This window comes from Lepus europaeus, chromosome 11, assembly GCF_033115175.1.
Source record: "Lepus europaeus isolate LE1 chromosome 11, mLepTim1.pri, whole genome shotgun sequence".
In the NCBI taxonomy this organism is placed as follows: Eukaryota; Metazoa; Chordata; class Mammalia; order Lagomorpha; family Leporidae; genus Lepus; species Lepus europaeus.
Window position 1 is genome coordinate 23,597,211 of NC_084837.1, and position 24,900 is coordinate 23,622,110.

Sequence of the window (24,900 nt, forward strand, 5' to 3'; positions counted from 1 at the left end):
CTAGACAGTGTATGTCTATAGACATACTAGACAGTATGTACTCCACAGTGATGTGGAGATGAGTGTGAGTGAGTGGATGCTGCATATGGCAATGATGAAGTGGTTTCCAGGAATTGGTAGTTACAAGGCCTGGGATGAGACCATGTTCATGAGACTTAGGTGGTTTGAAGAGAGATCCCTGGAGCAGAGAAGGCCAAGGATTAAGAGGCTAGGATTTTGAAGGAATCATCTGTGTAAATAATGAAATCACCAAGGATTATGTTAGGAGGTACTGTTGGCGAGAGTGACAGCATGATTGAAGGTGAGTTCTTTATGGAATGAGCTGGAGCGCTCCTGGCTGGGGCATAGATGAGTGGATATGATATGTGATTTCTGTCCTGGGAGATGCAGTGGGGGAAGAGAAGATAAGTTCTGGAAGTGTGATGAGGGGGAAAAGGAAAAATCAACTACAAAAAGGAGGGACTCATTGAAGAAATACTTCAAGAAAATTTCCTAAAACTAAAATTTGTGAACTTCCCCAGCTGAAAAGGCCTGTTGAGCCCCAGTGTAGTGGATGACTACAGAGCTATAACAAGGCATCTCTGTTTTGAAATTAGAGTATCTGAAAAAAATACTATTTTAAAATCTTCCACAGAGAAAAAAAAGTTTGCAATGGAAGGACCCATAATCAGAACAGCAGGCAGGTATTGGCCTAGAGGGTGACTCTGATTAGGATGCCCGTGTCTCACATCAGAGCACCTGGATTCTATCCCTGGCATTATTTCCTGATTCCAGCTCCTTGCTAATGTGCACCCTAGGAGGCAGCAGGTGATGGCTCAAGTAATTGGTTCCTGCCAACCACATGGAATACCGTGGTGGAGTTTCTGGTTCTTGGCTCTGAAGGTGCCCAGCTCTAGATGTTGTAGGCATTTGGGGAATGAACACATGGATAGGAGCTTTTTCCCTCTCTGTGTCTGTCTCAACCTTTCAAAAAAAAAAAAAAAAAATGGGGCCGGCACTGTGTGTAACTTGTCAAGCCACCACCTGCAATGCCAGCATCCCATATGAGTGCCAGTTCAAGTCTCGGCTGCTCCACTTCTATTTATTTATTTATTTATTTTTTGACAGGCAGAGTGGACAGTGAGAGAGAGAGAGACAGAAAGATCTACCTTTTGCTGTTGGTTCACCCTCCAATGGCCGCCATGGCTGGCGCGCTGCGACCAACGCACTGCGCTGATCCGATGGCAGGAGCCAGGTACTTATCCTGGTCTCCCATGGGGTGCAGGGCCCAAGGACTTAGGCCATCCTCCACTGCACTCCCTGGCCACAGCAGAGAGCTGGCCTGGAAGAGGGGCAACCGGGACAGGATCGGTGCCCTGACCGGGACTAGAACCCGGTGTGCCGGCGCCACAAGGCGGAGAATTAGCCTATTGAGCTACAGCGCCGGCCGGCTGCTCCACTTCTAATCTAGCTTCTTGCTAATGCACCTGGGGGAACAATGGAAGATGGCCCAACTACTTGGGCCTCTGTGCCCATGTGGGAGACCCGGATGAATTTCTGGATCCTGGATTCAGCCTGGCCCAACCCCAGCTGTTGTGGCCATTTGGGGAGTGAACCACAGAAGGTTTCTCTGTCTCTCTTCTATCTCTCTCTCTGTAACTCTGCCTATCAAATAAAATAGAATAGAAAAAAATAAATAAAAATATCTGGGTGCAGGGACCCAAGGACTTGGGCCGTCTTCCACTGCTATCCCAGGCCATAGCAGAGAGCTGGATCAGAAGAAGAGCAGCCGGAACTAGAACCAGCACCCATATGGGATGCCGGCGCTTCTGGCCAGGGCTTTAACCTGCTGCGCCACAGCGCTGGCCCCTAAAATAAATCTTTAAAAGAAATATAACTCTGTCCCTGCTACCCAAGTGGAAACCTGGATTGAGTTCTTGGCTTCTGACTTCATTCTAGTCCTGTCCTGATGTTTTGTTTCTGGTGAGAACCAGTGGATGGGAATCCTGTCTGTCTCTGCCTTTCAAATATATACTTTTAAAAAAAGAGTAAAAAGAGACAGAATGGCATTTTCATAATTGCAGCACTAGATATGGAAAAAAATTGAGCAATGCTTTCAAAATTCTGAAGGAAAATTACTTGAACCTAGAATTGTACATCTAGCCAGCTAAAGTTAGTTATGAAAATAGAATTAAGACACTTTGACAACTGCAAAGTCACAAGAAATGTGTGTTTCCTATGTCCTGTCATAGGAATGTGCTAGTGAGGAGCAATGGATCATTAAAGAAGAAAATGTGGGGCCCATGCTGTGGCACAGTGGGTTAAGACCCTGGCCTTCAGCACCGGCATCCCATTTGGATGCCAGTCTGAGTCCCGGCTGCTCCACTTCTCATACAGCTCCCTGCTAATGTGCCGGGAAAAGCAGTGGAGGATGGCTCAAGTCCTTGGGCCCCTGCACCCATGTGGGAAGCCCAGAAGAAACTCCTGGCTTTAGATCAGCTTAGCTCTAGTTTGTTGTGGCCATTTGAGGAGTGAACCAGTGGATGAAAGCCCTTTGTCTCTCCTCCTCTCTTTCTCTCTCTACCTCTTTCTGTAACTCTTTCAAATCAATAAAATAAATCTTTTTTTTTTTTTTAAGAAAAGAGGAAAATATAGGTAACATGCACAGTACAAGGGAGGCAGCAAGAGAATCGCCTGCTTCGCAGCTATGTGGTAGGCCAAGTAGCAGTTAGTCCATACTGAGCAAATTGGAAGGCTCTGCAGAAATGCCCCTAGGAAGATGAAATTGTTAGTATACCTGCTATTTTTGAAGTGTTAAGATGGCTAGACAGTTGTAGAGGAGTTTAGGAAGAAACCAATATAAAGATTTTCAAACGATTGTTCCAAAAAAGTTGTTCATTTTGTACTGTTTGATTCACCTTTAAATAGTATTTACTGAGTCATCACAATGTAAATATTGATTGATTGAAGAAGTTAGAACTATATTGGGAGTTGAGGTATGAGGCAGTGTTTACATTTGTGGAGCTCAGCTTCAGAAAAGACAGCCAATTTATTATTTTCCATAGTGGGAAGTCCGTGGACAACACTGAGATTTTATATATGTGTGTGTATATGTATAAATTCATGTATCTCGGGAAACAAGAATGTCATTTGTGTACTTGGAGGTATCCAAAAGAAATAGTGAAACAGTTGAAAGTAGTTTTCCCTTAGGAATTGGAAATGGAACAGGGGTTAGGGGAATGGCTGTTTTCTTAATATACTTGGTAGAACTATTTGTTTAATAAGTTTGATCGAAAATAATCCAGAAACAGTATACACAGACATGTACGTATGTCAGTGTATGGCAGAGTCATGTTCTCTTTCCCACTACTAGGAAGAAACTGCCCCAGATTTGTCGTATGCTGCATTCTCATGTGTAACTTATTTTCTGTACCATCTCAATTCCTTTACCTTGAATAGACTTTTTAAAATACAACTTCTTTAGCTGCCTGCACTTTCCCAGCTGGGATCCCTGCAAAGGATTTTTGTTTAAATATAGCAGAACATAAACAATGTCTATTCAGAAGAGCAGTTTACATAGTCATACAAACTAACTCCTCCTCTCTCCCAACTCCCTTATCTCTTCTCCAGAGCACAGAGCCGTGATGGAAGCTGCTTTTGTGTATGGGACCACATGTCAGTTTGTCTTAACCACAGAAATTGCCCTTTTGGAAAGTATTGGGTATGTATAAGAAGCATTTGCCACCAGCTTTAAGTTTTGTGTTCACTTATTTCGTATTCCTTTGTCTACATTTCCATTATATTCTGACAGCATAGGCTTATCTGAAGGAGTCACGGGCAGATGTGAACCTGTGAAAGAAACCTGACAGGCCCTTCGTTATTATCCTCCACCCCACCATAGTCTGAAAACATACAGAAGCGATGTTAGACTAAGATGAAAGGAGGCAGTGCGGCTGACTGCAGGACGAGTTCCACAATGCCAAGTGAGATGTTCTGGGGAGAGGTCTCCCGCGGGATCAGATGAGGGTGAAATCACAGCTCCCCAGATGCTCTGAGAGTTATCAAGTTACTTTGCCATAGTAATCCAAAAGGTACTGAGGTATGGGTGTTGAACATGATAGTTCAGTTTTTATTTTTGTCTGGTTTCTGAATTACCATTCTAAGTAGAGGCCTACTTTTCACTGATTGGGCAATGTAGGATTCAAATTTTCCTTTCTTTACTACTTTACAACGCAAGGAATAATCAGTGCATTTTAAAAGACTACAGTTTGACTTTAAATGGTCTTCTGGAAAATTAATCTGAGGTAAAATGGTGATTTTATGACTTTTAAATGCCAGACAAGAGCTTTCAATGAGCCGTCCTGCTGACTTCTCAGAAAAGTGTAACTATTACAGATACTATGTGATGGTTTAAAGGTCTGACATGTTAAAGCTCTGTAAATTTAGCGACTAGTACTTAGAAAACTGATGAGGTGAAGTGAGTTTTGAAGGGAGGGGACTAGGCAGATAAGAAAGTTCGTACGCAGAAAGGTACATTTTTATTGCTCTGCGTGACATTAACCAGCTGTTCTTTTTCCATTAGTCTCTCCTTCCTGAATTTTCATTCTGCTGGTTGTCTGATTAATGAGTTAAATAAAACTAATGCGTGCTTACTATTTGTAAGAGAATTATGCTGGTCGTATGGTAAAGCTCACCCTGAGTAGTCATTGCGCCAGAAGATCAAAGAAGCAGTTGTTTAGCTGGCTCCTTTGCTACTCCCATTGTAGACTACCAATTTCCCATCCTGGACATGGGGAAACCTCGTTGTTTCCCATCCAATGGTGACTCCATGCTAGCTCCACAGCTTCTCTGAAAATCAGTTGTTTGTGTTTTGTGTTACCAGCGTCTACATTTTTCAGGTGATGAGTGATTGTAAATTATGGTGACATGCTTAAAATGCAAGGAAGTGATTAAATACTGGCAAGGTATAGCTTCTATTACTTGCCTTACAAATCCTATTCAGTAAGATATAATGTATATACATATATATATATATATATATATATTCTGGTATTTATATATTCTAACATATGTAAATATATATGTTCTGATATAGACTAAACTACAGTATTATTTTGGAAATTTTTTTGCTTTTCCCTTAAAATGTAAATTAAAAATATGCACTTACCACATTTCTAAACTTGCTTTTGAGTATTTATTGGAGTTTTTTTTTTAAAGATTTATTTATTTATTTGAAAGGCAGAGTTATGGAGAGACAGAAGCAGAGGTAGAGAGAGTGAGAGAGGTCTTGTATCTGCTGGTTCACTCCCCAAATGGCTACAGGGCTTAAGCTGGGCTGATCCGAAGCCAGGAGCCTAGAGCTTCTTCCAGGGCTCCCACACGGGTACAGGGGCTCAAGACTTGGGTTACCTTCTTCTGCTTTCTCAGGCCTTAGCAGAGAGCTGGATCAGAAGTGGAGCAGCCACGACTTGAACCTGTGCCCATAAGGGATACCAGCACTGCAAGGCAGCGGCTTTACCTGTATACCACAGCAGCAGCCCCTGGAGATATTTTAATTATTGTTGATTCATGGATAATAAGATGGGCAGGAATCATCCTGGAGCAGATAGGACAGGGAGGGACTGTGACGCTGAAGGTAGCATTCCATGGAGACACCGGTACTTTCTCCTGCCTCCCTGTCTTCCCTTCTTAAACCATGTGTTTATGCCCTTGCCTCACACATATCGCAGTCAGTTAAGTCAGAGGGAGTACTGGACGGTGACTAATCTGAGCAAAGAGATCACCCTGTCTCTTAGGAACTTGGAATTGGATGTGGAGAAATGGGATGATACTGTTGATCCAGTTATTTGAGTGGTCCTTGCATACCCTTCTAAACTTCTGATAAGTTTCTCCCATCTTTTTTTGGGTTTCTTCTCCCTGCAAGGGTATGGTCCCTGAGTGAATTACTTTCCAACATTGTTTTCTTAGTGAAAAGGTTTTGATGTGAAGTCCAGCTGTCACCAGGACTTCCTGTGCTCCACTCTGTCCTTGCAGTGGCTCATGAGTGTTCAGGGTCCCCTCAAAGAGCTGCACGTGTCCTTTGTGCTTAGCTGTATTGTTCCTTTAGTTTGAAATGGCTTCTGTCCTGGCTTCCTGTTCACCCTGTTGGTGTAAGCTCTGTGACAGCCTCCTTTTGCTTTCCCTTCCCTCTCCTTCCCACTTGGGGCAGAGTGAAATATTTTTGTTTCCCATAGGGTTTTGTGTATTATAACATATACAAACTACATTTTAATAAAAAAGTCCTTTAAGAATTTGAATTATCTCGTTCATCTTCATCTGTTATTTTGAGCACAGGGCCTAAAGTGTAGTAGGAATTAAATAATTTTTTCAATCATCAAATGTATTATAATTACTTTAATTAAATTTGAAATCAGTGAATCCTAAACACAGAGTTTAATCATGTCTCAAGAATTAAAATAACATTTTAAAAATAAGTTTTTATGCTATTTGGCCAAACCCTACTAATGCCATCTGGACATTTTCAAATTGCTATTTTAATTTTGGCAAACCTTACCCCACTATAAGTTTATCTTTGAAATCTCATGTTGAAGAGAATCCAAAACTTGAAATAGATACTTGCTGAGTTTTGTAATATTTCAGATACAAACTCCCACAAGCTGTCACATGGCTTCTATCTTAAGTCATATTTTTTGCTAAAGTTTATTCAAAACAGCTTTGCATTTAAATTAAACCTAGAAGATTTGTGTTACAAAGCTTCATTTAATATAGCTCTAGAAAAGCAACTAGAAGATAATCTCCCTGTCCACAAGGTGACAGCCTTTTATTAAAACAGAGTTGTGTAGGCCTGCCTACAGCGTGATTAGAAACTGCCATATGAAAGAATTCAGGACAAAAATGCCTTATACAACTCATGTGATTTGTTGAAATATTTTCTTTAATGCCCTTGGTCATTTTTTTTGCCCAAGTCCATTTTGATTATCTTATTTTTACATTATATTCTTTTAGGCTTTTACTAAAACATTAATTCAAAATTACAATGCTTAGAGATAAAGAGATTTGTTGTACCTTTTTGGATGGTAAAAGGGTTGTACATTGAACTTCATTAAATGAATATGTCCCTAATTTTTAATTTGCAGCTCTGAGGAAATAGAATATGCACATCTGTATTTTTTTCATTGTAAGCTAGTCTTGGATTTGACTCAGGAATGTAGAAGAATACTAATGGAACAGCCGTTGACTACACTGAACATTCACCTGTTTATTAAGACAATGAATGCACCTTTGTTGGTATGTGTTTTAGTTTAATATAATAGAAAATTTTTGCATAAAATGTATCATTTTAATTCACAGATATGCATTTTATTTAGATGAGTATATCTCTTCCCTTTTCCCTGGGTGTATTTCTTTCATTTTGTATGATTTAGGAGTATGTCCTTGTGGAAAGTAGAACAGAAGATAAACTATTTGTGAAACAGCATTCTAATGCCTTATTTTATTATTGCATCAAAACCCGTTTATACATAGCATTGTAGATAAATGGACTCTGGTTCTTGGTGATTGATCACACATCACAAAGACTATTTCATAGTTAAGACCTCTTTCATTGTTTTGATCGTCATTTCAAGAGTTGGTAAAGTATTGGAACCATGGGATTTTTGGTGCCTCACTTTCCTTAGCATTAACCTGGAAGAATTTTATAGAGATCTACTAGGTGATGGTGATAGCTGACTTTTCTCTTTGGGAGGTTGAAGGATCTTAAGCATATGTAAACCTTCAGTAGATGTTCTCAGTCAGTGTATCTTTTTCTAAAAATAAAAATGACACTTGTATGTCACCAGTAGTACAAATACTGCAGTAAACTCTATAATTTTTTTTAAAAGTCACCTAATCTCATCATTCAGAAATTAACTGTTAAATGGTCAACATACCAGTTATTCCACATCCATAATAATTACATAGAGACAGAGGGCTGAATGGATTCATGGACACACCATATTGTATATGTTACAAACTTTAGAATATGAAGTATTCTATTTAACCTATTTGAATTTAATAGGAAAAACTGAGATTGATAAGAAGCCAATGGGATTATGGAACTTTTTTTTTTTTTAAATAAATTTGAAGGGCAGACACAAAGACAGAGATCTCCCATCCACTGGTTTACACCCCAAATGCCCACAACAGGTAGGGCTTGGCCAGGCTGAAGCCAGGAGCTAAAAATGCAAAGCAGGTCTTCTACATGGGAGGCAGCTATCCAACTACTTGAATCATTACTGGTTGCCTCCAGGATGCACATTGGCGTCTGGAACTTGAACCCAGGCTCTCTGAAATGGGATGCAGATGTTCCAAGAGGCATCTTATTCACTGTGCTGAACTCCTGTCCTTCTCCTGGGTTCTTGGATGGAGGTTTTTTTTGTTTTTGTTTTTGTTTTTTTAACTTTTATTTAATGAATATAAATTTCCAGTGTACAGTTTATAGATTACAATGGCTTCCCCCTCCCATAACTTCCCTCCCACCTGCAACCCTCCCCTCTCCCGCTCCCTCTCCCCTTCCATTTGCATCAAGATTCATTTTCAATTCTCTTTATATACAGAAGATCAATTTAGTATAAAGGTTTCAACAGTTTGCACCCACATAGAAACACAAAGTGAAACATACTGTTTGAGTACTAGTTATAGCATCAAATCAAAATGTACAGCACATTAAGGACAGAGATCCCACATGAGGAGCAAGTGCACAGTGGCTCCTGTTGTTGACCCAACAAATTGACACTCTAGTTTATGGCGCCAGTAACCACCCTAGGCTGTCGTCATGAGTTGCCAAGGCTATGGAAGCCTTCCAAGTTTGCCGACTCTGATCATATTTAGACAAGGTCATAAAAGACAGGGTGAGGATAGTAACCAATGATCCTAAGAGTGGCATTTACCAGGTTTGAACAATTATACAGCATTAAGTGGGGAAGAGGACCATCAGTACACACAGGTTGGGAGTAGAGCCATTGGTGGTAGAGTAGAGGTTATTATTACAAAGGAATGAGGCCCAAGTATGCTAGACAGGGTCTAGAACAAAGGACAGAGTCATTATTAGAGGAGCTAAGAAAGGTGCTGTCTAAGCTACAAGTAATTTTTCTGATTGAGAGGCAAATAGAACCTGATAGAAGGGGCTTGATAATAATCTGTTGGGCTTTAGGCCTTGTAAGTTCAGAGGCCCAGACCTATCTATCTCTTCACATGGGGTGTATCCTAAGGGAGGTGTGAACCTCCTAGGGGAAGGCACTCTGTTGACTTTCATTACTTGGCTGGCCTGAGAGGAGAGCTGGCCAGGTAAAGGCAGGTGGCATCTCTAACAAGAAATTTAGAGTTCTGTCTGCAATGTTGCTGACCCTACTTGACCATCCCCTCAGCTGCAGTGGTCACTTTGGAAGTTGGGCTGAGTGAAGGGCTTTTCAGCTTAGAGCCAATAAGATCTGTGGCTCTGACCTGGGCATCCTTCGACTCCAGGGCAGGTCCATTTCCAGTGATCCAACTCTTGGCAGAGCTGCCAGGGCTCTTCACAAGCTGACTTCTGCTGAAGCCCAGGCTTACCACATTGAAAGCCACTGCAGTGGACTGGCCTGTTGGGTCTCCTTGAGGGCAGATCACTGTACAGATCAGCCATTAATAGGCCTGCCACCCATTGCTTCTGATGCCTAGCTTTCTTTTCCTCCTGGTTTGTGTTAAAGCAGACCAGAGGATGCAAGTCAAGGGAGTGCCCGTGTCCCATCTCTAATCTTCGGTGGCCTGAACTACAAGTCTATAGTCACAGGCATGTTCTGTAGTAGTTTTTCTAAGGTAGACAATGCCCATGAGGAAAATTATATTCTCACTTTAAAACTTTCTTTCCCTTTGGTCTGAAAGGGAGGTTTTTTTCTACTTACTGTATACTTCGCTGATGGTGAAGTGAATCTAGCTATGAGATTATTATTTAAGTTCTTATTTTGGCTATGCTATTACAGAAAAATGTTAGCCATCTCTTTTATAAGGTCTAAAGATTAAATTGTGCGTCCTACAGATTCCTTCATAATAGAATTAGTTTCCTACCTTGAAGAGAATAGAGAAATGAAAGAACAAGTTGGGCTTAGAATAGAGAAATGAGGGAGCAAGTCCTAGATCGCTTGCTGACAATAGCAATATCACATGAATACTTAGCAAACAGTTTCAACCATTGGATAACAACTTAAGAAAACATTTACCAGAAGGTCCAATGCCTTCTATAAATTTTAAGAATCATGTATTTGGAAACACCTCTTAAATATCTAACATGGTGTAGTTTGTTTAACCAGTAAACTTAAGCACAACCATCTAAAATGTTTTTAGTTTCTTCCTACCAACAATTTTAAAACATATGATACACAGATTCAGGTCCCACAAATTAAAATGTATCTTTGATTTTAGCAGCTTAAATTTATGGACAATCTTATCTATAAGCCATTTAAAATAAAACTCTTAATAAAATTTCCCCATGTGGACATACAATATGTACACACATATAACATAACATAATGGACCAATATAGCAATTTTAATAATAGCTTTTAAAATCTTTAACTCTTTTTGTAGATTGTCAATTGATTTGAATTGCTTTTTGTTTTTAGTAACCTCAGTTAACCATACTTTCTCTCAGTTGGTACTGTTAATACATTATTGGCTTCATCTGTTTACAGAGCCATCCCAAAGTACTGAATACAATAGAAGTGGCTGGAAAAAGTCCATAGGAACCTATAGGAGGACAGCTAAACACAGAACCAACAACGCTTTAGTTTTATGAGCAGCAAATCATATATAACTGTGGATGACAAAAGACTTTAAGTCGCCATGTTTAAAATTATAAACTCATCAACCAACAAGAGGCACTTGCTTACTTCGCAGTATTTTTGAAAGCACCTGTAGGATTTTACAAGTATTTAACCATTTAGGCCTCTGGGGCTTTCTCATTAAGATAACTATCATTTCTAGTAACACAAGATCATTAGACTTTTTAATTCTCAAACATTTGTATTAATAGCATTTTCCATTATAGAAACTTAAAATTTGGTACCACGTCACATCTTGACAGTACTTCTACTATAATCCAAATAGCCTGATTAGTTGGTGTCTCTATAAGATGAGAGACATAGGTCCTTCAATTTTTTCAGTTGGGCCCAAACTGGAAAAACCAAAGTCCAGGATTTACTGGAAATTTTAGAGTCCAGATTGTTTGAAACTTTGATTTTTTGAATGCCTGTCAAGAATGCCAAGAAGGCTCAAAATCCAAAATATCTGGTTGAAATAAGATTCCTTAAAATCATGACATAACATAGACCAAATCTGATCATTGTTACAAGGTGATTATTCAAATCTTTGAAAATAAGCACATATTTAAATAACCCATAGCTCTTAATAAAAATTCAGCTGTTTTTGAACAATTAGAATTTAACAGACATCAAGAGAACATAATAGATTACTTTAACACATTGCTTTAACAGAGCATCAGAGTTTAATTCTATGTCAAAGAGAAATTGAGCTTCCTGTGATCTTTTGCTGTGAGGTTTCCTTCCTTTACCTTCTTTCATATTGATGACCATGTTTCTGTGTTTCTGTGTGTAACACATGTTTAAGCATCTTTTGCAGGGCAGGATGAGTGGCAACAAATTCTTTCAGTTTCTGTTTGCTATGAAAAGTCTTAATTTCACCTTCATTCACAAATGAGAGCTTTGCAGGATATAATATTCTGGGCTGGCAGTTTGTCTCTCTTAGTACCTGGGCTATGTCTCGCCATTCCCTTCTAGCTTGTAGGGTTTCTGATGAGAAGTCTGCTGTGAGTCTAATTGGAGATCCTCTAAGAGTGATCTGACGTTTCTCTCTTGCACCTTTTAGGATCTTTTCTTTATGTTTCACTGTGGTGAGTTTGATTACAACATGTCGTGGTGAGGATCTCTTTTGGTCATGTTTATTAGGGGTTCTATAAGCTTCCTGTACTAAGATGCCTCTGTCCTTCTCCAAACCTGGGAAATTTTCTGCTAGTATCTCACTGAAAATGCCTTCTAATCCTTTCTCCCTCTCCATGCCTTCAGGAACTCCTAGAACCCGAATGTTGGGTTTTTTAATAGTATCCTGTAGATTCCCGACAATATTTTTTAGATTTCTAATTTCTTCTTCTTTTCTTTGGTTTGCCTGTTTCCTTTCCTGTTCTCTGTCTTCTAAGTCTGATATTCTCTCTTCTGCTTTGCCCATTCTGTTTTTAAGGCTCTCTAATGTGTTTGTCATTTGATCTATTGAATTCTTCATTTCATTATGATTTCTCGTCACTATCAGAGTTTCTTGTTCCACTAGTCGTTTCATTTCATTTTGATTCCTCCTTAATATTTCATTTTCATGAGAGAGATTTTCTATCTTGTCCACTAAGGATTTCTGTAGTTCAAGAATTTGTTTTTGAGAACTTCTTAATGTTCTTATCAATTTTTTGAGATCCGCTTCTTGCATTTCTTCGATCTCATCATCTTCATAATCTTGAATTGGGGTGTCGTTTTCATTTGGGGGCGTCATAGTGTCTTCCTTGTTCTTGTTAGCTTGGTTTTTGCATTTGTTGTTTGGCATGTTGGAGATATTTGGTTTCTTCACTGTGGTGTTTTTTCTTGTTACACTATGGCTCTATATTAAGTGGACTGTCTGCCTTTGGTGGAGCCTTAGAGGCTTGAGATGAGGGTGGACTGAGAGCTGTGTTTGGTTCCTCGGGGTTGAGGGTGTGTCAAAGATGACACTCCCAGGTTAGGTGTGGTAAATCTCTCTTTCGTTCTTTCTTTTTTTGATTCAAAAGGGAAGTAATTCTGCACAGCTGAACGTAATTGGAGGTAGTTAGCAGGCAAATGATATACCCACTGGAGCCAGAGATCAGAAGCTCTTTCCCAAGGACCACACAGGGAATCTGTGCTGCCCTCAGTGTGGGCTCCAATTCTCCTGCAGTCTCCCACTGGGTTGCCAAGTTAGATGCTAATCTCCTGTTATTTCACCCCTCCCCCCAGAGTCAGGTTTTTCTGCTAGGCTCAAGGCTGGTGCAGACCTGAGGTCGCCCTGCTTATGACGTATGTCAAAATGGCGCCTGCTCTTTGTCTTGCTCACCTTTGAGGGGTGAGCGGAGAGAGAGAAACTTGTGTCCGTATCAGTCACTTTTTTTTTTTTTCCTCTCTCTCTTCTAGTTAGCCTGGTGAACTTTTCCCCACGGAGTTTCAAGCCTCGTTCCCTCTAGTCTCCTCTTTCCGCTTGCCCGCTGGTGTCTCGGGCTATTGAGGTTCGGCTCACCTCGCGTTCCAGCGCTGGTGTGTTGAGTCTGCCGCTGGTGTCCCGAACTTGGGCTCCCACGCTCTCCACGCAGGTCCACTGTGAATCACTAGTTCCGGAAGAGTTTCCTCTGCTATTTCTTCCCCTACTCTTCCTTGACCCTGCAGTTTCTCCACTTTTATTAAACTGTCTCTCCCCCAGACTAATAGTGTGCTCCCTTCCTATTCTGCCATCTTGCCGCTCTCCCCCTGACTTAATCTTTCTTACTTTAGATCTTCCTGTCATTTTCCAGTTCCAGATATATCAGATGTTGACTGTTAGTAAGCAATTTTAGAATTCAGCAGTTAAGATTAGTGTGTTTCTTAGCTTTCCCTTGGTTTTGCTTTGTAGAATCTTTTAAATCAGATATTACTCTTTTTTTTCCAGCTTCTAAAAATGGACTGCCTTTCCTCTTTTCTTTTCTCCACATATGTGTGTTTATGTCTTTTTTTTTTTAATCCTACTCCTGTAGTTTTCCTCGGATTTCTGAATGGAGTGAAATAAATTAGATGTTTTTTTATGTTTAATCTGCTGTTTTAACTCAGATAATCCTTGTTATTTTGCAATGTGCCACTTACCTATATGTTAAATTCTCAAATGAAAGGGTTTAGTCTTTAGTTATCTATTCTCTTTGTAATATTTTATTTCTATTTGTACCACACTGCTTTATTGATTTGCCCTTATAATATGTGTATTTCTTATGATTGTAGTTTTATGTTTTACTGTTTTATGTTTCCAGTGTTTAAACTACTGATTCACAGGTGTATTGAAAGCACTAAATTTAGGAAATTATGAGATGACTTTTGTTAAAGCTGGACTTATTTCACAGACTTGCTTTTTATTTGTAACTTTGTTTGTAAGAATTAAGGGGGTTAAATCCAAATGTTGCAACTTTATTGTCACACATTGAAAACTTTATGTCCTTTCTGTTTAATGAAGACAGAAGTGGCTGAAGATCCTCAACATGTTTCAACAGTTCATTTCCAACTAGGCCTGCCACTGGTTTTCATTGTTAGCCAACAAGCTACATATGAAGCTGATAAAAGAACTGCAGAATGGGTGGCTTGGCGTCTTCTGGGAAAAGCAGGAGTTCTACTCTTGTTAAGGTATCTTAAATACTCCCTATCTCTAGCAAAACACTAATATTCTTCTCATTTTTAAATTTGATAATCTAATCCCTTATAAACAAAATCTCTAATAGATTCCAACAGAGTTGGAACTGACTGCTGAGCTGAAGTCTGCATATTGATGTGAAGTTGATGAAAATCAAAATTTAAACCTTCTTTGCTATATGACGATATAGCTTAAGAGGGAGACTAGAACATCTAGTTTGTATTTATATGTAAAATTCCTCAAACTCACTAAATGTTGATCTTTTCCGTAAGCACCTTTTAGTATAAAAGCTTACTAGTTTACACGGGCATCCTGCATGGTTATTCGTCTTCAGATTAGCAATATAAACTGTTTGTTTCTGTTTTGAAAAAGAGACTCTCTGGAAGTGAACATTCCTCAACATGCTAATGTGGTCTTCAAAAGAGCAGAAAAGGTTAGTTGTTTTTGTATTGATCTAAAAGTCTGCCTGTTTAAAGAAAATTAATGCACATGGTTCTGAAGTAATATATGTTTATTATAGAAAAAAATCTATAAACTGGTGGTATTCAGAGATCATTGCTGGGGCCAGTGTACCAAAGTACAGTAGGTTAAGCTAACACTTGGGACACCAGCATCCCATATCAGAGTGCTTACTCAAGTGCCTGCTGTTCACTGTTGATCCAGCTTCCTACTAAAACATCTGGGAAGGCAGTGGAAGATGGCCCAAGTACTTGGGCCCCTGCCACCCATGTTGGGGAGGGACCAGGTTAGACCAGGTTGGCTTCAGCCTGGCCCAGGCCTGGTTATTGTATACCTTGGGGAATGACCAAGTGGGTAGAAGATTGATGCCTGTTTCTGTCTCCCTCCCCTCTCCTTTTCCTCCTTCCTTTTGCCCCTCCATTGCCTTCTGTCACTCTTTCAAGTAAATATTTTTAAAAATATAATTGCTGTTGGCATTGTTTTTTTTTCATGCTAATGAAATGTTTTACAACTCTTTGTATACATTAAAAGCTTTGTAATACAGTAATAGAAGTATTTGATACTGTGTGTGCAACCAGTATTATTACTTCTTGTTTTAAGATTTTTAAAAATTTATTTGAAAGGCAGAGTGACACACACATACACACACACAGTCAGAGAGAGAGAGAGAGAGAGAGAGAGAGAAAGAGAGAGAGAGAGAGAAAGCTCTTCCACCCACTGGTTCACTCCCCAAATGGCTGCAATGGACAGAACTGGGCCAGGCTGAAAGCAAAAGGTAGGAACTCCATCCTTTCTCCTGTGTGGGTTGCAGGGGTCCATGTACCTGGGCCATCTGCTGCTGCTTTCCCAGATGTATTAGCAGGCAGCTGGATTGAAAGCAGAGCAGTCAGAACTTGAACTTGCACTCATAAGGCTTTTTGGCATCATATATGGTGGCTTAACCTGCTACGTGGCAGTGCCAGCCCTCTGATATTACTATTTAGGGACTCTCAAATACTTGTCCTTGAGAGGTACAAAAAAAAAAAAAAAAAGACTAAATAATCCTTCTCTTTCCCCCTGTTCCTATAAGTAAATTTCAAAGATCTTTAAAAAGTTCATAGAAATTTGTGTTATCTTTGAATTCAGTTTTCCAGAAACCCTTTGAAGCTCTTTTCATGTATGTACAGAAGTATATATACTGGTGTATTCCCCCCCACACGCATTTTAAAGAAAATTAAGATCAGACTAGATATGCTGGTTTTAACCAGAAATCGTATTTAATCATTTGCTTTTGTTATATAATGCTTGCTTTTGTAAATTATTTTGAACATCATTGATTTTTCCCTTTGTCAGAATTTCTCAAAATGAACTCTGTCAAAGGAAGTAGAAATTTTTATGACATTTAAAATAGGTTGTCAAATTGCCCTCCAAAAAGTTTTATTTTTACCATCAGGATTTGGAATTCCTTGTTTCTTATATTTCTTTGCCAATACTGAGCATTACTGTCATTTAAAAAGATTTATTTATTTATATGAAGGGCAGAGTTGGTGGGGGTGGGGGAGAATAAGAATGTGAATGAAGATGAGAATCTTCCATCTGCTGGTTCACTCCACAAATGACTGAGACTGGGCCGTACTGAAGCCAGGAGCCAGGAGCTTCTTCTGGGTCTCCCACATGGGTGCAGGGGCCCAAACTCTTGGGCCATCTTCTGCTGTTTCCCCTGGCACACTAGCAGGGAGGTGGATCAGAAGTGGATGGGATGGCGTCGCTGCAGTTGACGGCTTTACCTATTGTGGCACAGCAGCCCCACATGACTGTCTTATAAATATTTTTTCCTATGGACAAAAAAGTTCCTGCTTCAATTTGCATGTCTGATTGTTGGTAAAGTTGAACTTTTTAAAAATGTTTAGCTGTTTTTATTTCCTTTGTGTATTTGTTAATGTCCTTTTCCTCTCAAAGCTATTTTTTCTTTTTTAAAGTCTTATAAATACTATGTAAATGTACTAAAAAGTTGGTTGATATGTTTAGTGTCTGTCAGACTAAACACTCTTGCGTAAATCTAAATCTACTATAGGAATATTGAGTTAATGAATGGTTAGAAAACTTGGATTCTGTGCGTTTCTAGTTCTTGGAGCAGATGAATGAAATACCTTCTCCAAGGCTCAGTTTTCTCATTTGTGAAATAGGTATAAAACCTCCCCTTTTGATTTAGAAGAAATTTTATGAGACCAAATGATCAGATACTTTGTAAGCCATATTGTGATTGAAATAATTGATAGTATGGGGCAACCACGGTCACGTATTAGGAAGAGTAAATGTAGATTCTTAGCCATTTTTTGATAGCAGATAAAGAATCTTAAGTAAGAAATAACAGTACTTGTTAGTGTGAAATAGGTTTAATTGAAGAAATAAAGTTCATGCTGGTTGTCCATTTTGATGTCTTAAACTGTTAAAATATATTGAAAACAATTTTGAGGGCCATCCAGTGTCAGAGTGCTGGTTCAAGCCTTGGCTGCTCAGCTTCCAATCCAGTTTCCTGCTAGTGTGCCTGGATGGCAGCAGATGATGACCCAACTACTTGAGCCTTTGCCATCTATGTTGAGACCCAGATGGAGCTCCTGCCTCCTGGCTTCAGCCTGGCCCAGCCCCGTCTGTTGTGTCCATTTGCGAAGTGAACCAGCAGATGGAAATCTCTGTTTGTCACCCTGCCTTTCAAATAAATAAGTAAATTTTGCATAATATGCGGTAAGATAGCTTGCCTGTTAGATTGTTACCCCTGTGAAGAGGTGTTCTGTAAAGACTAGAATGAATTCTTCTATAAATTCCTTTAATACAGTGTACTTTTTTTTTTTTTTTTTTAACCTGCTCATCGGGGCAGTAATGTCAATCCCGAGGTTATGTAGTTGTCCCTTCCATGTTTGTTTCTGCTTCCTCTCCTGACAATGGTTTGGAGGGTCCTTACATAGCAGTACTTTTTGCACAGATAGGATTTTATGAAGGTACTTCACAGTGATCCTGGAAAATGGAATTGAAGGATTATTTTGCTACAGAGACTTAAAATCCATTCATAGTTTTTTCATAATCTTCCATGAACTTTGTACAGACCTCTCATACACACCTGTTACTACTTTACAAGCTTTATAATGTATGGAAAGAGGTGTAAGACATTTCTGTTAGCATGTTATGGGCACCTCAGATATTTTTTTGCTTCATGTCCATGATCAGCAATATAGTGTGAAAACTTTATGCCTTAGAATCATACTGTCTGGTTCTAATCTAATTTTATAACTAAATATATTACTTCTGTCTCCATTTTTTTCCATTATGAAGTTGAGATGATAACTACTTAAAAGTGTTAAATGAGCAAATTAAATGAATTAATGTTAAATGCCTATCTGGCACACGGGCCAAGTAGCATTAAGTATTAATAACGTGAGCCAAGTTCATTCAGTAAATACTCATTACGTTCCGACTTTGTTTTAAGTGCAGTACTAGACTCTAAGAAGACAGCCATGAACCAAACAAGTGGTTGCCTTCAGGGAGCTGATATTTCAGTGTCAAGAGAGAGAGAAAAAGTGTAGTTAGATTGTCATACAGTGATGTGTCATACAGGGCCATGGAGAAAACTGAATTAAAGTCACTGAAAAGTGTCAGTAAGCCTGGTAGGGGGTTCTAGAAGGAGAGAACATAGTGCAGAGGCCTGTCAAGGGGAGTGGTTTGTTTTTTTTTTAAGTCCTTTTTATTCCTTTCTTAAACCTTTCATTATGAAAAGAAAAATACCAAAAAGTAGAATGAAAAATGGAATGAATAGATATGTGGCCATTAATTAACATTTTGCCATATTTGCTTCATTTACAATATTTTTCGAAAAAGATTTATTTATTTGAGAAGCAGAGTTACAGATAGAGAGAGGGGCAGAGAGAGGTCTTCCATCTGCTGGTTCACTGAGTATATGGCCCCAACGGCCTGAGCTGGGCTGATCTGAAGCCAGAGCCAGGAGCTTCTTCCACGTGGGTACAGGGGCCCAAGCGCTTAGGTCACCCTCTGCTACTTTCCCAGGTGCGTTGGCAGGGAGCTGGATCAGAAGTGAAGCAGCTGGGACTTGAACTGGTGCCCATATGGGATGCCAGCGCCATAGGTGGAAGCTTAACCTCCTATGGCACAGTGTGGACCCTACAATCTTTTTTTTTAATGTTTCAAGGAATGTTACAGATGTCGTGACAAGACATTCTCACCATCAGTATTTAACGTGAATGTCTGAAAACTTTGTTACTTTTCCTGAATATAATCATAACCTCATTCCCATACTTAAAATTAAACATAAATCTTTAAAAAAATTTTAACATAAAAATAGCACATATTTGTGAGATACCTTGTGATGTTTTAATATATATATAATATCCAATCTAGATAAACATATCTATATCATAAAATACTTAACAAATATTTTTTAATGTCATAGCCTAATCTCCAAGCCAGTCTATATTCAGATTTTCTCATCCTAAAATTATTTTCTTTGGATGGTGTTTGGGATTATTAATTGTATGTGATAGATGTCCTAAATCCATTCGCAGAATAATTGTTAATTTCCTTGTTTTGTTTAAATTTAAAATTGAAGTCCCAAGGTTTAGCTTTATTTTTGTGTCAACTAAAATATCTTAATATTAAAATGTTTTGCTCGGCCGGTGCCGCGGCTCACTTGGCTAATCCTCTGCCTGTGGCACCAGCACCCCAGGTTCTAGTCCTGGTTGGGGCACCGGATTCTGTCCCAGTTGCCCCTCTTCCAGGCCAGCTCTCTGCTGTGGCCCGGGAAGGCAGTGGAGGGTGGCCCAAGTGCTTGGGCCCTGCTTCCGCATGGGAGACCAGGAGAAAGCACCTGGCTCCTGGCTTTGGATCAGCGCAGCATGCTGGCCGCAGTGGCCATTTGAGGGGGTGAACCAATGGCAAAGGAAGACCTTTCTCTCTCTCTCTCACTGTCTAACTCTGCCTGTCAAAAAAAAATGCTTTGCTCTATTTTAGTCATTAAAAATTAACATTTGTCTAGGAAATACCAGTGGAATTTAAGATCCAATATCTTAAAGCCCCCCTTTCTTTCCTTTGACAATGACTTTTTGTATAAATTAGGTCGGTTTTCCATATTCTGCATTTGTCTCCTTTTGTTTTGGTCTATCTTGTTTCTGTTCCCTTGTATTTTCTATAAACAAGAAGTTAGATATGGCATCATTAGTTCCATTAAATGTTTTAGGTAAGAATAGTTGATAGAGCTAGATTTTAAACATGATACATTGTCTGAAAGTGTGCATGGTGTCTTTTTTTTTTTTTTTTTAAGATTTATTTGAAAGGCAGAGTTAGAGAGGGAGAATTAGGGAAAGAGACTGAATCTTCCATCCACTGGTTCACTCCCCAAATGCCCCCAACAGCTGGACCTGGGCTAGGCTGAAACCAGGACACAGGAGCTTCATCCAAGTCTCCCATGTGGGTGCAGGAGCCCAAGCACATGGGCCATTAGCAGGGAGCTGGATTTGAAGTGGAGCAGCTTGGAGAAGAACTGGTGACTATATTTGATGTTGGTGTCACAGGTGGTGGCTTAACTCATTATGCCACCACACCAGCCCCATGATGTCTGTTTTCTTTACTTAATGATACCACATTTGATTGTTGACTTGGGGCACAGAAAACTAATTTTCTCCATTATAAAATGCCATTATTTTGAGATAAGGCTTGCTGTAAAATGTTTCATAGATCATAGTATATTGCAGTTGTGACAAGAACCACATGAGACTTTGTTTTTAAGCCATCTTTTTCAGTAGTTTGAACTATCTTTATATAAAGGATGCTTTGGATGCTTTTGTTTAAATAGTAATTGTGAATTAATTTCCTTTTTAGTTTAATTTTGAAATTGAAGTTCATAGGTTTATTTTCATTTTAGTGTCAATTCAAATATTTTCTATTAAAATGCTCTATTTTAGTCATTAAAAATGTAACATATTTCTAGGGAGTACCCGTGGAATTTTTAGTGTTACATGATGTTGACTCAATAATATCACACGTGGAAAACAGTGTGCACATAGAGGAAAAACAAGAAGATGGAGAAGATGATGTGGAAGGCCCAGATATAGGTAATACGTTGCAGTGCTTGCCAACCGTTTTCCTGTCCAGTGCCCATGAGATGAGTCAGATTTCCAGTCATTAACTCTCACAGCATGTGTTCACATTCATGACCCTGCAGAACCTGCAGAACTTTTTCTTTTTAATACAAAGAAGACAAATTTCATAGTACAGCTATAAAAACATAACAGTACTCCCTTGCCCCATCCCTCCCTCCTTCTTCCTTCCTTTCTGTTTTTTTTTTTTTCTTCTAATTTTTGTGATAACATACTTAGAATTTACTTTAAAATCACAGGCTTACAACTTGGGAGTGAAGCAGCGGATGGAAGACCTCTCTCTCTGTCTCCCTCTCTCTCTCTCTCTGTAACTCTGACTTTCAAATAAATAAATAAATATTTAAAAAAACATAGGCTTGCCGACACTGCGGCTCAATAGGCTAATCCTCCTCCTGCAGCGCCGGCATATCGGGTTCTAGTCCAGGTCGGGGCGCCGGATTCTGTCCCGGTTGCCCCTCTTCCAGGCCAGCTCTCTGCTATGGCCCGGGAAGGCAATGGAGGATGGCCCAGGTCCTTGGGCCTTGCACCTGCATGGGAGACCAGGAGAAGCGCCTGGCTCCTGGCTTCGGATCAGCGAGATTCACCGGCCGCAGCGGCCATTGGAGGGTGAACCAACGGCAAAAAAGGAAGACCTTTCTCTCTGTCTCTCTCAGTGTCCACTCCTCCTGTTGAAAACAAAACAAAACAAAACACACACACATACACACAAAAAATAGGCTTAATGGGATTATAATATATTAATGATATTATATTATAATGTTCAACAAGTAAAAAATAGAAAGACCACTGTACCACAGGAATGTGGACAAGGGCTATGAATAATAATCAAATCATAAGATGCCAATTTCAACCTTATACATTCAGGTTTTTTGTACTCTATACTACTCAGCCACATTAAAAAAAAAAAAAAGAATAAAATTCTGTCTTTTGGAACAAAATGGTTGTAACTGGAGACCCTTATGCTTAGTGAAATAAGCCAGACCCAAAAAGACAAATACCATATATTTTCTGTGATTTATGGTAGCTGATATATAGAAACATTTATTTTGAATCACACTTTGTCAGACTGATTAGGTAAAAAAATGTAAGGATGCTATCTTTTATTTAGTTTGATTTTTTTTTAAGACAATTTATTTGAGATAGAACACACACTTCCATCCATTGGTTCACTCCCCAAATACCCACAACAGCTATGGAGCGGACCAGGCTGCACCACAAGTTGGGAGCTCAGTCTGGATCTCCCATGAGGGTCCCAGCTGCTTCATCATCACCTGCATCCTCCCAGCGTGAACATTAACAGAAAGCTGGAGGCAGGAGCTTTAGCTGGGACTTTAACCCAGGCACTCCTCTATGGGATGTGGGAGTCCCAGTTGGTGTCTTTACAGCTCCACCAAATGCCTGCCCTTATGTGATGTGACCCTCAGCTTCTAGCCTTCTACACCTGTGCCTTCATCCTCCAAATCAGTTTGTTCAGCCCTCATGGCCTGTGCCATACTTACAGACCCTATGCAGAGGCCACAACACTATAATTCATAATTTAATATATTGTTATCTTTGTCACTATAAATAAGTCTGATTATTAATGGTATAGGGAACAAGTACTTCTCACCAGTTATGGCTGTTTATTTTGTTGCTCTTACTGCTTATATTTATGGAGTGTTCTGTGGTTTTCAAGGCTTTCCCCCCACACAATATATTTTTTTAAAGATTTATTTATTTATTTGAAAGGCAGAGTTATAGAGGTAGAGGTGGAGAGAGAGAGGTCTTCCATCTACTGATTCACTCCTTAAATGGCTGCAGCGGTTGGAGCTGGGCTGATCCAAAGCCAGGAGCCTGGAGCTTCTTCCAGGTCTCCCACATGTGCAGGGACCCGAGTAGTTGGGCCATCTTCTCCTGCTTTCCCATAGCAGAGAGCTGGATCAGAAGTGGAGCAGCCGGGACTCGAACAATCATGGATATGGGATACTGGCACTGCAGGCGGTAGCTTTTCCTGCTCTGCCACAGCCCAGCCCCACCCCCAAACATTATTTACATCAGTTGTTACCCTGTTTCTTAGCTGATGCTACCTTCATTTCATAGATGAAAAGTCTGTGTTTGCAGGGAGTTAAGAGGTCCACTCAAGGTCACACCAATGGCATGCGGTAGAGCCTTGACCGGAACTTAAACATTGTAGTGTGAAATCTCATTTATTATCCTTCCCAATAGTTCTTTGATAACTTTAATCCTGTTCTGTCATTGCTCGTTTACTTTTCTCTCTTCTCCAGTAGTATCAGGGATTATGTCTTGTTCATTTTTATATCCCATTTAGTAAATACTTGAATGTTTTCTGTAGAATCATTGTCATGAGCTCCAAGAAGGAAGTAATTTACATACGCTTTCAGATGGCTATGCGTTACTGTGGTTGAAATCTGTTTTATAAGCTTAATAAGGGCTTTAACTGTTACCAGTGACCAGCTTCTTGGTTTGAACTAAACAGAGTTCTTTTCTGCTATGCAGAGGCTGGAACTGCTTCTGTTCCTCTCCAGAGCTCCTGTCTGTAGCATTGTCATACGTGGGTAGGCCTGTGTTCTGCCTTCCTGCTCCCTGCTTCTTTCTTATTATGGTGTGTATGCCCCAGCCTTCGGAGTCAGGGGACTCTGTTTACTAAGATTCCTCTCCTCAGCCAGAGTTGCCTGTTTCAAGGTTTCCTGTGGCCACACCCCTTACGTGGCTTCCTGACTCTGTGGCCCTAATTGGCCTTTTGGTGCTGCTGTCTCTGTGTTGTGGTTGTTGTTCTTCCTCTTCTTTTTAAAGATTATTTATTTATTTGAAAGGCAGGGTTATGGGGGGGAGGGAAGGAGGGAGGAAGGGAGGGGAAGGGAGAGAGAGAGAGAGAGAGATCATTCATTGGTTCACTCCCCAAATGGCTCCAATGACCAGGGCATGGCTGGGCCAGGCTGGAGCCAGGAGCTGGTCTCCCATGTCTCGAGTCTGAAGCACTAATGTGCTTTTCCAGCCACATTAATGGGGACCTGGATTGGAAGTGGTGCAACCAGGGCACAAACTGGCACCCATATGGGATGCCAGCATCACAGGCAACAGCTTCACCCGCTACGCCACAATCCCAGCCCTTTTGCTGTCTCCTAACCATCTCCTTGCTCTCTTCCTCCAGCCTGTTTCTAGTGTTTCTTTTGCAGATTTTCCCTCGCTTTCTTTTATCTTAACTTGGTTTTGTCTGTAATCACACTGGTCTCTAATACTCTTTGATGTATATCCATGTAACTCCCATAGCCCCATGTGTCATTGTCACTTATATAGGAAAACTGGAAGAGGATGAGGAAAGGGTTTATTTTTGTTATTCTGATAGTAAAACTCAGAGACTAGTGTTCCCAAAGGAAGCAGGCAAAGCATGAATCACAATGAACAGGAACATGCGTGACTAAAAGTCGTGTGTATGTAATTGATGAGTAGGGGGGAGGTGGAGCTGAGGAATGAGCAGATATACAGTTGAAGAGAATTGGTTAAGAGGTAGGGAGGTGGGAAAGGACACATTGGAACAAAATAAGAGAAAAATGATGAGTTAGAGGTAAAGCTAAAATATATAAATAAGAAAAACCGATAAAATAAAAAACCCAGACTTTTACTAGTTTTGGTACTGAAGGTATAACTTTTTAGTTTTGTGGAGTATAGAGGTTTAAATTCCCTGAAAGGGTTGGGTGTTTGGTGCAGTGTTTAAGAGGCAGCTTGAGACACCCACATCCAACATGAGAGGCCGAGCTCAGTCCCTGTCTCTGCTCCTGACTCCAGCTTCCTGCTGATGTGAACCCTGGGAGGCAGTAGGTGATGGCTGTGTAGTTGGATCCCTGCCACCCATGCGGGAGACCTGGATTAAG

At 40.0% G+C, this 24,900-nt stretch overlaps 1 protein-coding gene across 5 annotated transcripts in view; it reads left to right on the forward strand.

The window, feature by feature from the left end:
• TXNDC16 (thioredoxin domain containing 16) overlaps positions 1-24,900 on the forward strand; it is a 96,389-nt gene that overhangs the window by 37,958 nt on the left and 33,531 nt on the right. For all 5 annotated transcript variants that reach the window (XR_009867202.1, XM_062204583.1, XM_062204585.1 and 2 more), the window contains 5 exons: positions 3,610-3,700; positions 7,116-7,266; positions 14,253-14,419; positions 14,799-14,859; positions 20,860-20,983. Coding sequence is in view for 4 of the 5 variants with exons in the window: in XM_062204583.1 (XP_062060567.1) it covers positions 3,610-3,700; positions 7,116-7,266; positions 14,253-14,419; positions 14,799-14,859; positions 20,860-20,983 (594 nt within the window). In the remaining variant the exon portion in view is untranslated. The remainder of the gene's footprint in view (positions 1-3,609; positions 3,701-7,115; positions 7,267-14,252; positions 14,420-14,798; positions 14,860-20,859; positions 20,984-24,900) is intronic.